The sequence below is a fragment of the Micromys minutus genome (genome assembly GCF_963924665.1).
Source record: "Micromys minutus genome assembly, chromosome: 1".
Taxonomy (NCBI): Eukaryota; Metazoa; Chordata; class Mammalia; order Rodentia; family Muridae; genus Micromys; species Micromys minutus.
In genome coordinates this window covers 260223076-260235827 of record NC_137969.1, presented here as the reverse complement: position 1 = coordinate 260235827, position 12752 = coordinate 260223076, and the positions used below count along the sequence as shown (strand labels likewise).

The 12752-nt window shown below is 39.2% G+C and overlaps 1 protein-coding gene across 1 annotated transcript in view; it reads left to right on the top strand.

Annotated features, from left to right (window-relative positions):
• The window catches only part of ABCB5 (ATP binding cassette subfamily B member 5), a gene marked incomplete at both ends in the record, with an annotated part of 107555 nt that overhangs the window by 715 nt on the left and 94088 nt on the right, over window positions 1–12752 (top strand). Inside the window, one exon of the mRNA XM_080940602.1 lies at window positions 11690–11747. Coding sequence (XP_080796728.1) covers window positions 11690–11747 — 58 coding nt within the window. The remainder of the gene's footprint in view (window positions 1–11689; window positions 11748–12752) is intronic.

Here is a 12752-nt window from a genome sequence, read left to right as displayed (position 1 = left end):
TTATTGGGCATATATGGGGTGTATCCCCAGGTGAGGCAGTCTCTGGCTGATCTTCTCCCCAATGCCTGCTCCTCTATTTGTCCCATTATTTCCTCTCATGCATATTTTGCTCTTCCTTCTAAGAAAGACTTCTGGCCTTTTGACCTTCTGTCTCTTTGAGCTTTCTAAATTCTATGGATGTTTTTCTTAGGTAATCCAGCTTTTTGGGCTAGTATTCCCTTATCGGTGAGTACATACTATGACTGTTCTTTTGTGACTGGGTTACTTCACTCAAGATGATAGCTTCATGTTCCATCCATTTGCCCAGGAATTTCATGAAGTCATTGTTTTTGATAGCTGAGTAGTACTCCGTTGTGTATATAGGTACCACAATTTCTATATCCATTCTTCTGTTGAAGGACATCTAGGTTCTTTCCAGCTTCTGGCTATTATAAATAAGGCTGCTATGAACATGGTTGTGCATGTGTCCTTGTTAGATGTTAGAGCTGCTTTTGGATATATGCCCAAGAGTGGTATAGCTGGATCCTCAGGTAGTATTATATCCAATTTTCTGAGGAACCACCAGACTAATTTCCAGAGTGGTTGTACCAGTTTACAGTCCCACCAACAGTGGAGGAGTGCTCCCCTTTCTCCACATCCTTGCCAGCATCTGCTGTCACCTGAGTTTTTGATCTTAGCCATTCTGACTGGTGTGAGGTGAAATCTCAGGGTTGTTTTGATTGGCATTTCTCTGATGACTAGGTATGTTGAACATTTCTTTAGGTGCTTCTCAGTGATTAGATATTTCTCAGTTAAGAATTCTTTGTTAAGCTCTGTGCACCTTTTTGAAATAGGATTATTTGATTTTCTATAGTCTAATTTCTTGAGTTCTTTTTATATATTGGATACAAGCCCTCTATCAGATGCAGTATTAGTAAAGCTTTTTTCCCAATCTGTTGAATACTGTTTTGTTCTTTTGACAGTGTCCTTTACCTTACAGAAGCTTTGAAATTTCATGAGGTCCCATTTGTCGATTCTTTTTTTTTTTTTTTAAAGGAAGAAAAGGTTTATTTTAACTTATGGTTTCAGGGTGAACGAGTCCATATTGTCTGAGAAGTCAGTGGTTGCAGAAACAGAAAACTGCCTGAGCACATTTTTTATCCATACAGAAAGCAGAAAAACAAAAGAGGAGTTAAATAAGATCATAAATCCTCAAGCTTCAGCCCCAGAAATGTTCATTCCCCAGCAAGTCTGCAGCCTCTAAAGGTTCAATAACTTCCCCCAAAGAATGGCTTCAAATGGAGATAAAGTATTCAAACACATAAGCCTATGGGGAACTTTTTCTCTCAAGCCACTACAAAACCTGAATCCTATTATTTTCAATAAATGAAATGAAATTTCCATTTGTCAATTCTTGATCTTAGAGCATAAGCCATTAGTATTCTGTTCAGGAAATTTTACACTGTGCCTATGTGTTCTAAGCTCTTCCCCCCTTTGTTTTATTAGTTTCAGTGTACCTGGTTTTATGTGGAGGTATTTGATCCACTTGGACCTGAGCTTTGTGCAAAAAGATAAGAAAGGATCAATTTGCATTCTTCTGCATGCTGACTGCCAGTTGAACCAGCACCATTTATTGAAGAGGCTGTCCTTTTTCCATTGAATGTTTTCAGCTCCTTCTTCAAAGATCAAATGACCATAAGTGTGTGGGTTCATCTCTGGGTCTTCGATTATATTGCACTGATCTACCTGCCTGTTCCTGTACTGATACCATGAAGTTTTTAGCATGGTTAATCTGTAATACAGTTTGAGGTCAGGGATGATGATTCCCCCCAGAAGTTTTTTTATTGTTGAGAATAGTGTTTGCTACCCTGGGTTTTTTATTATTCCAAATAAATTTGCAAATTTCTCTTTATAATTCTATGAAGAATTTAGTTGGAATTTTGATCGAGATTGCACTGAATATATACATTGCCTTAGACAAGAAAGCTATTTTTCCTATGTTGATTCTTCCAATCCAGGAGCATGGGAAATCTTTCCATCTTCTGAGGTCTTTTTAATTTTCATCTTCAGTAACCTAAAGCTCTCTTCTCATACAGATCCTTCACTGCTTTGGTTAGGGTCACACCAAGGTATTTTATATTCTTTTTAACTATTGTGAGGTGTGTCGATTCTCTAATTTCTCAGCCTGTTTATCCTTTGTGTAGAGGAAGGCTACTTGTTTGTCTTAATTTTATATACCTCCACTTTTCAGAAATTGTTTATCAGGTGTAAAAGTTCTCTGGTGGAATTTTTGGGGTCACTTAAGTATACTATCATATCATCTGCAAATAGTGATATTTGACTTCTTCCTTTCCTATTTGTATCCCTTTGATCTCTTTTTGCTCTCTGATTTTCTGGCTAGTACTTCCAGCATTATATTGAATAGGTAAGAATAGAGTGGGCAGCCTTGTCTAGTCCCTGATTTTAGTGGGATTGCTTCAAGTTTCTCACCATTTAGTATGATGCTGCCTAGTGTTTTGCTGTATATTGCTTTTACTATATTTAAGTATGAGCCTTGGTTTCCTGACCTTTCCAAGACTTTTAACATGAAGGGGTATTGAATTTTGTCAAATGCTTTCTCAGCATCTAGAGAGATGTTCATGTTTTTTTTTTCATTGAATTTGTTTCTATAGTGGATATCATTGATGGATTTCTATATATTGATCCATCCTTGTATTCCTGAAATGAAAGCTACTTGATCATGGTGAATGATTCTTTTGATGTGTTCTTGGATTCGGTTTGCAAGAATATTATGGAGTAATTTTGCATCAATCTTCATGAGGGAAATTGGTCTAAAGTTCTCTTTCTTTGTAGGGTCTTTGTATGGTTTAAGAATGAGTGTAAGTGGCTTCGAAGAATGAGTTGAGTAGTATTCCCTCTGTTTCTATTTTGTGGAATAGTTTAGAAAGTATTGGTATTAGGTCTTCTATGAAATTCTGATAGAATTCTGCACTAAACTCATATGGTCCTGGGCTTTTTTTGGTTTGAAGGCTTTTGATGACTGCTTCTATTTCTTTAGGGGTTATGGGGCTGGTGAAATGGTTTATCTGATCATAATGTAACATTGGTGTCTGATATCCGTCTAGAAAATTGTCCATTTCCTCTAGATTTTCCAGTTTTCTTAAGTGTTGGCTTTTGTAGAAGGATCTGATGATTTCTTGAATTTCCTCAAATTATTTCTGTTGTTATGTCTCCCCTTTCATTTCTGATTTTGATAATTTGGGTACTCTTTCTGCACCTTCTGGTTAGTCTAGCTAAAGGTTTATCAATCTTGTTGATTTGCTCAAATAACCAGCTCTTAGTTTTGATAATTCTTTGTATAGTTCTTGTTGTTTCTGTTTGGTTGGTTTCAGTTCTGAGTCTGTTTATTTCCTGCCTTCTACTCCTCTTGGGTGTATCTGCTTCTTTTTGTTCTATAGCTTTCAGGTGTGCTGTTAAGGTGTTAGTGTAAGCTCTCTCCAGTTTCTTTTTGGCAGCACTAAGAGCTGTGAGTTTTCCTCTTAGCACTGCTTTCACTGTATCCCATAAGTTTGGGTATGTTGTGTGTTCATTTTTATTAAATTCTAAAGAGACTTTGATTTCTTTCTTTATTTCTTCCTTGACCAAGCTATCATTGAATAGAGCATTGTTAAGCTTCCATGTGTATGTGGGTTTTTGGTTGTTTTTGTTGTTATTAAAGACCAGCCTTAGTCCATGGTGATCTGATAGGATGCATGAGATTATTTCAATGTTCTTGTATCTGTTGAGGTCTGTTTAGTAACTGAACCAACTTTATGGTCAGTTTTGGAGAAGGTGCCGTGAAGTGCTGAGAAAAAAAAGTATATTCTTTTGTTTTAGGGTGAAATATTTTATAGATGTCTGTTAAATCCATTTGGTTTATAACTTCTGTTAATTTCACTGCATCTCTGTACAGTTTCTGCTTCCATGATCTGTTCATTGATGACAGTGGGGTGTTAAAGTCTCCCACTATTATTGTGTGTGGTGCAAGATATGCTTTGAGCTGTAGTGGAGTTTCTTTAATGAATGTGGGTGCTCTTGTATTTGGAGCATAGTAGTTCAGGATTGAGAGTTCATGTTAATAGATTTTTCCTGTGATGAGTAAAAAGTGTTCTTCCTTGTCTTTTTTGAGGACTTTTGGTTGAAAATCTATTTTATTCAATATTAGAATATCTGCTCCAGCTTGTTTCTTGTGACCATTTGCTTGGAAAGTTTTTCCCAACCTTGTACTGGTAGTACAGGTAGTACCTGTCTTTGTTGCTAAGATGAGTTTCCTGTATGCAACAAAATGTTGTATCTTGTTTATGTATCCAACCTCATAGTCTATGTCTTTTTATTGGGGAATTGAGTCCATTGATGTTAAGAGATATTAAGGAATAGTGATTATTGTTTCCTGCTATTTTTGTTGTTAGAGGTAGAATTACGTTTGTGTGTTTTTCTTCTTTGGTGTTTGTTGCAAAAAAATTAGTTTCTTGATTTTCCTAGGGTGAAGTTTTCCTCTTTGTGATGAAGTTTTCCATCTATTATTCTTTGTAGTGCTGGATTTGTGGACAGATATTGTGTAAATTTGCCTTTGACCTGGAATATCTTGGTTTCTCCATCTATGGTAATTGAGAGTTTTGCTGGATATAGTAACCTGGGCTAGCATTTGTGTTCTCTTAGGGTCTGTATGACATCAGTCCAGAATCTTCTAGCTTTCATAGTCTCTGTTAAAAAGTCTGGTATAATTCTGATTGGTCTGCCTTTATATGTTACCTGTCCTTTTTCCCTTACTGATTTTAGTATTCTTTCTTTGTTTTGAACATTCAGTGTTTTGACTATTATGTGTCAGGAGGAGTTTCTTTTCTGATTCAAGCTATTTGGAATTCTGTAGGCTTCTTGTATGTTCATGGTCATCTCATTCTTAAGGGTAGGGAAGTTTTCTTCTATAATTTTGTTGAAGATATTTAGTGGGCCTTTTAGCTGGGAGTTTTCACTCTGTGAAGACTTTAGGTTTGGTCTTCTTATTGTGTCCTGGATTTCCTGGATGTTTTTTGGGTTAGAATCTTTTTGATTTTTGCATTTTCTCTGACTGTTGTGTCAATGATTTCTATGGTATCGTCTGCTCCTGAGATTCTCTCTTCCATCTTTTATATTCTGTTGGTGATGACATCTATGATATCTATTACTCTGATGTCTTTCCTAGGTTTTCCAACCTCAGGGTTGCCTCCTTTTCTGATTTCTTCATTGTTTCTATTTCTGTTTTCAGTTCCTTCACCTGGTTGTTTGTGCTTTCCTTCAGCTCTTTAAGTGATTTTTGTGTTTCCTCTTTAAGGGTTTCAACTTGTTTGCATGTGTTCTCCTGGATTTCCTGTACTTCTTTAAGTGTGTTATTTATGCACTTCTCAAAGGTCTCCATCATCATCGTGAAGTATAATTTTAAGTCTAAATCTTGCTTTTCTGGTGAGTTGGGCTATCCACTATTTGCCATGTTGGAAGAACTGGGTTCTGGTGTTGCCAGGTTGCCTTGGTTTTTGTTTCTTATATTCTTGCACTTGCCTCTTGCCATCTTCTTATAGGTGATGCTAGGTAATCTTTTTGTCTTTTACTGGAGCTTGTTTCTCCTATGGGTCTGTGGAACCAAGGTCTCCAGAAAAAGATTGTTCCTGAGTTTCAGCTCTCAGGGTAGGCTGTGAGTTCCAAAGGCAGTGTCCAGTCCTAATGCAACTGGGCAGGCTCAGACCTTGAACCAGAAGTGTCTGTTTCCTTGGAGCACCAGCCCCTGAACCCTGAGAGCTCTGGGTGGCCTCTAAGATGATAGACAGTGGGGAAGAAATGTGGACTAGCCCCTGAGCTCTGGGTTGAAAGCCCTCCTGTGGCTCTTCCAGGGGCCCAGCACCCTGTGATCAGGCAGTTAGTCCTGATCCATGTTTAGCTCTCTATGGGCAGTCTGTGAGTTCCTGATGGCAATGGGCCGGCACTCACTCTGAGTGCAGATGAAGGCCCATAGGCTCCATAAAGAGAGCACTCCTCCATCTTCCCTGCGTGCTCAGTTCTCTGCAGGAAGGCTGTGAGTCCTGATGTCAGTGTGCCTGATCTGTCTTTAACTGTATTTTAAATGTTATCACCATTATTGCAGTTGTTATTACAATTGCTTTTACATTGGTTCCAGAACAAGTAATTGCTAGAGAAATTGTTGAGTTAGCAATTCAAATATCACCTCTTTTGAATTTCTTGTGGCAGTATATAGAATAAAGGAAAGATGGCTGCATAATTTTATTTCACATTGATAGACCCTTGGTTTATATATGTATATAAATACATATATGTAGATGTATTTTCACTAAATAGAGGTCCTTGTGCCTATGTACAGTACACTGTTTTCTTCACCCAGAATGCATTCATGTAGAGATACAAAATAGAAAATAGTTTTAAATCCTATTTTCACTTTTGCCATTAACCACAGCTATATTTGAATACACATTCTGTACCCTAGCACAGATGGTTTATATCAGGAAATATCCAAAAAAGAATTTCCTCCCATTTTGACAATTTTCAAGCAATCAACATTCAATCACCACCTACCCTAGTCAGCCTACAATACACAAAATCACAATCACAATCTTGACTCTGAGTGTAACTTTTATTTCACATAAAAAATAAAACCATTCAATATTTGTCTTTCTTGTCTTTTTATTTGGTGTAACAATTAGTTTTGCATGTGATAGAGTTCTTTTAAATGCTGAGAGGGATGGAACACACCTATATTCCTAATACTAGGAAGGCTGAAATAGGAGGATCTGAAAGCCAGCTGTCTTAGTCAGGGTTTCTATTCCTACACAAACATCATGATCAAGAAGCAAGTTTGGGAGGAAAGGGTTTATTCAGCTTACACTTTCCACATTGCCGTTTATCACCAAAGGAAGTCAGGACTAGAACTCAAGAAGGTCAGGAAGTAGGAGCTGATGCAGAGGCCATACAGTGATGTTACTTATTGGCTTGCTTCCCCTGGCTTTCTCAGCTTGCTTTCTTATAGAACCCAGGTCTACCAGCCCAGGAATGGCACCACCCACAATGGGCTGGGCCCTCCCACCTTGATCACTGGTTGAGAAAATGCCTTACAGCTGGATCTCAGGGAGGCATTTCCTCAACTGAGGTTCCTTTCTCTGTGATAGTTCCAGCATGTCTCAAGTTGACACAAAACCAGCCAGTACAAAGCCTAGGCTACATAGTGAGCCACTATTAAAAGAAAGAAAGGAAGAAGGAAGAAAGGAAGGGAGGGAGGAAGGGAGAGAGGGAGGAAGGAAAGAAGGATGGAAGGAAGGAAGGAAGGAAGGAAGGAAGGAAGGAAGGAAGGAAGGAAGGATATAGAGAGATGACTTAGGGGATCTAAGTTGGTTTCCCAGCATCCACAGAGAGTTATTCTCAACTGCCTATAACCCCAGCTTCAGGGGATCCAACACCCTCTTCTCACCTCCATGATTCCCTGTACACACTTGATCACACACAAAGAGATAAAGAGAGAGCAAGTGAGAGAGAACAAGCAAGAGAGAGAGAGAGAGAGAGACTTAAAAATTAAAATTTTAAATTTTTTAAATAAAGAAATAAGGGATGAAATGATGGTTTAGTATTTAAAAGCATTAACTGCTCTTGCAAAGGATACATTTGCTATGTATCGATATTTGCTATGTATCAATATTTGCCAAGTATCCGTACTTGTCATGTATCCACATTTGTTATGCATCAGTATTTGTTATGTATCCATATGCTGATGGGCATTTCAGGTTTTGGCAGTATGAATACTCCTGCACTAAACATGGACTTGCAGAGAACAACTCTTCAACACATTGACTATAATTCCTTTCAAAGCATAATTGTAATAGAATTACTGGATCATTTGGTTATGCTATTTTAGTGGGGTTTATATTTATTTTTATTATTTTTAGTTATGTATATGAGTGTATGTCTGTGTGTGCAGGTGCACTGTGAAGGCCTGAAAGGTCAGATCCCTTGGAGCTGGACCAGCCCAGTGTGGGTGCTGGGACCAGGACTTTGATGCTCTGAAGGAACAGCACATGCTTCCAATCATTGATTAATCCCTCCAGCCCCAGTTGTTTGCATTTTGGTTGTTGTTTTGTCTTTTGTTTGTAAATTGTCCTGAAGGTGTTTGTATTTTAATATTATTTCCACTTCTCCAAGAAGGGCAGCCTAGTAAAGTAACTTCAACAGAACCTTCCCATTTTAATTAGTAAAATAAAGGAAAGTCAGTGACTGGGCGGGGCAATGAAGGTGGAAAGGACTGAAAGGTCTGAGGAGGTCAGAGGACAAAGGAAGGTCGTGGCAACAAGGAGCTTCTCAAGGATCAGCTAGATCCAGGTGATATTGATTGGTGTTAAAAAGCTATGAACATTAATGATTTTACAAAATCTAAAACAGCTTTGTCTCCTCATCACTCCCTCATGCTGCCATCGATGACACAGAAATCAGAGAAGGAATGTTCAGTTTATAAGAAAACAGCTCAACAATATGGGCAAATAACAACAGTATCAAACGATTAAAGAAGGGCAGTTTGTATCTTTGTCTATTTGATGTAATCTTGTTGTGTACAGGGTTTGTGGATTGAGAGTTGAATATATAGACCTGTATCAAAAGCTATCGGGCTGTAGAGTCATGTTTGTGGGATTTCAGGGTACAGAAACACCCCAGGACAGAAGCAGAGAACAGGTGGGAGTAAACCACCAAGGGACAGGAGTTGAGCGGACAAGTTGAGCAGTGGTGGCAGCTCAGACCGGGTGACAGAGGTCCGCATGGCTCTGTATCAGGTTCGGGCCTGAGGAGTGAAACCACTGGGCTGGTAAAGAGATAAACATTTACATTTTTTAATATTTACTGCAACATTTGTTTTGTTTTAATTTTTGAGGCAGGGTCTCTCTACATAGCTGTGGGTTGTCCTGGAACTCACTATGTAGACCAGGTTGGCCAGGAATTCAGAGATATCTGCTGCTTCTGCCTCCTGAATGTGGGATTAGAGACGTGAGCCACCATGCCTGGCCTTATTTGCAGATTTGAGACATCGCTGTACTATTTTTCACATGGCTAAACTTGTGGCTGTTACTAAAAATTCAAAAATAGACTTTGAAAGCCAATAGTTGCATCCCTACCTACATGCATGTAGGCCTTTAATTGTTTGATGCTGTTGTTATTTTCCCATATTTTCAAGCTGTATAAACTGAATGTTCCTTCTCTGATTTCTGTGTCATCGATGGCAGCATGAGGGAGCAATGAAACAAATCTGTTTTAGATTTTGTTTGTGCATAGAAGCATTACCTGCAGACCAAATAAACCATATCTTCAGCTCACGTTTATCAGCATCACAATGACTTTGTAGGCAAAAATTTAAGTTTTGGATTACAACCAAGGTTAATTCCTAGCAGTCTAAACTAGGACTGTTCACTTTGGTTCAGCTTACTCATCTTTGAAATGGTCATGGCACTGCTGACCTTGTGGGTCTACCACAACCATAAACCACAGAGCGAGTAAGGAACACCTGGGAAAAACTGAAGTGAGGATGTGGCCAATTTTGCTGGTTACCGGGTGGGACTGAGAAGCTACACAGCTGACTTGCCTTAGAGGAGACAAGACTAAGGGACGATGCTAGAAATCAGCTGGTGGTAAGGACTAAAGGCTAGGCTGAGTGCTTTTGAAAAGCTGGATTCCTGAATATGAAGGTTGGCTCTGTGCTATAAATCTGGACAAGATCCTAAAGAGGCAGGCAATGCTCAGTTGGCGCTAGAAGCAGAAATGTGGATGCTTTGGAACATATAAACTTAATTACTGAATTATCAACTTATCTCGGCTTACAGCCAAGCAGAGAACACACAGGGCCTGTGAGCAGAGACTGGGACTAGCTCGCTGGGAGCCCAAACTATGCACCAGCACATTGGCAGCCTGGCCTCTGACTAGTAGCCAGCCTGTGGCTCCTCTCTTGTTTCTGAAAGGGAGGCGTCTAGCATCTCATCGTGAAGTGACACAAACCTAAAGGTCAGGGGCAAGGAAATGTTCTCCCGCAAATGAAATTTATCACGTGGCAAAACCTAAGGTTGGCCATAGGAAAGGGGTTTAAAGTTTCAAAGCACTGTGCTGGTTGGCTGTTTGGTTGGTTAGGTTTTTGGTTTGGTTTGGTTTGGTTTGGTTTGGTTTGGTTTGGTTTGGTTTGGTTTGGTTTGGTTTGGTTTGGTTTGGTTTGGTTTTTTTCATCTATGCCTTCTCCTAGACATCAGCCGGTACATAAATTAACTATTAAACTGAGGCAGGAGAAAGGACACAGAAAGGACTTCATCTTGGTGACAAAAGTTGCACATTCCAAAGCTGGAGAAAAGACACAGAAGAGCAAGTTTGCCACAAGTTACACTTTTTCCTTCTTCTCTTTAACCTGTTAAGTGTTTCAGAATTGTGCGAGTTTGATATAAACTAGATACACAAAAGTCACATGCTGCATTCGAGTGTCCTTGAAATGTGTGCTAAGAATTTTCAAAGGGATGACAAAATTTAGAGTATCCTGTGCAACACACCTGACAGAATCTGGTTCCTATAAAGGTCACAGGTGCTTTTCAGCATTCTGTCAGAGAAGGCTGTTTTTGTGTGTGTTTGTTTGTTAATTTGACTCTTCATGCTTGGTAGGATGCTACTGTCCTAAGGACACCAGGACAGGTGCTGGTGTGGGTGTGAAGCAACAGACCTCTCAGGTACTGTGGTAAGAAAGTGATGGAAAATGCACAGCCTTCCTCAAATAATTAAAAACGGGGATACTGAGGTGGTACAGTGGGTAAAACTGCTTGCTGGGCAAAACTGATGCCCCAGTCCAATCCCTGGATACCACTTTGGAAGGAAAGAACTCCCAAAAGTTATTCTCTACTCTGCATTCATGTGCTATGGCACAGACACACACACACAAATAAAATCTTTTAAATATAATTTAAAGACATAACTGGTATATTCTTTAGAAACTCTATTTCTGAATATATATCCAAGAAGATTGAAAGCAGCATGTGCATTCATAATCATAGATGCATTGGTAGCAATTGTCAAAGAGATTTGACAAGAGCATGGAAGAGATCCTAGTATGTGCTGACTGATGAAAGGAAGACATGCCATCCAGTGAGAATAGCAATCTGCCTTAAATAGTGCAGAGAGACTCCGCAGCATGGAGGAAACCATCCTGCTAACTGAGTAACTCCAAGATGAGCCTTGAATACATTATGCCAATCACAAAAGGGAAAGTTAAGTATGATGTCACTCAGCTGAGTCGCCTACAATTGTCAGGTTCATAGAGACAAGAAGCATAATGGTGGCTGAGGAAACAGGACAAGGGAAAATGTTGAATAGGCACAGGGAAGTGGTGTTGTGATGAAAAGAATTCTGTGGATGGTGTGAAAGGTGCTTTTGGGGGCCTTGTCACAGTGGTTATGAAGATGGCATCTGTATATTTTAACACAATTTAACCATTCCAGATGTATGTGTCCACCTCAATACAGATAGCCACAGGCAACTCCAAATGTTTTTTTTTTTTTCCTGTCATTCAATCTGCTTTTCATGTTTAGCAATTTGTATGAACTTGCTACCAAAAGTATTGGTTCTTCAGCACACAAGTTTCTATCCACACTGTATCTTTTCTGTCTTCATATTTATTTTTCAGACCTCTTCAAGAACAATTGCCTAAAGCAGGAAATCAAGCTGTTGGACCTATTGAGATAGTAAGTAAAACCAGGACGCGTGTGTGCATTAGAAAATTGTGGGAATTGGCAGTAGCACATGGAATGTTCTCCTTTGTTTGCCAATTTACATTCTCTATGTGCAAAAAGAGAGAGAGAGAGAGAGAGAGAGAGAGAGAGAGAGAGAGAGAGAGAGAGAAATGGATCCATCATAGTGTCTTCCACAGTCAGTGTTCTATTGCAGTGAAGAGACGCCATGACCGAGGCATAACCTTCTAAAAGAAAGCATTTAACTGGGACTTGCTTACAGTTTTAGAAGGTTAGTCCATTATCTTCATAGCAGGGAACATGACAGCAGAGATCATAGTGGCAGCCAGACCTGTGCTGGAGAAGTGGTCCAGAGCTATCCTGATTCACGGGAAGAGAGAGGAAGAGACACTGGGCCTTTTGAAACTTCAAGCTCCACCCCCAGTGACACATTTTCTCCAACAAGAACACCCCTCTTAATCCTTCAATCCTTTCAAGCAGTTCTGGTCCCTTGGGACTAAGCATGCAAATATGAGAGTCTATGGTTATCATCATTCAAACCACCACAGTGACTTTCCAAAATGACAAAAGAATCTCAAAGCTCCACAGTAAAAGATAAGAAAAACATGCAGTCTCTGCACAGTGATATCAGTTTTCTGAACATAAAGTTCTGGATGTGATGGGCATAAATGCTACCCAAGAATGCTCAGCAGCATGAGCAGTTATGCACAACTCTTACTATGAATTTATGTCACTAGCATACAATTTCCTTTTTCAAGTAGACTCTTTTATGAATTTTTTTCTTTCAGAACTTTATATGTGCATATGATGAATTTTAATCAAATTTATCAATTCCCTCTTTTTCAGTTCTTTCCCTATTCCATCCCATTACCATCCCCCCTCCCTCATCTGTCTTTTTATAAAAATCCACTGAGTTCACTTGGTGCAGCCAGTATGTGTATGAATATAGGGCCATCTATTGGAGCATTCATTATCCAGGGGCATCATGCTTGAAGAAAA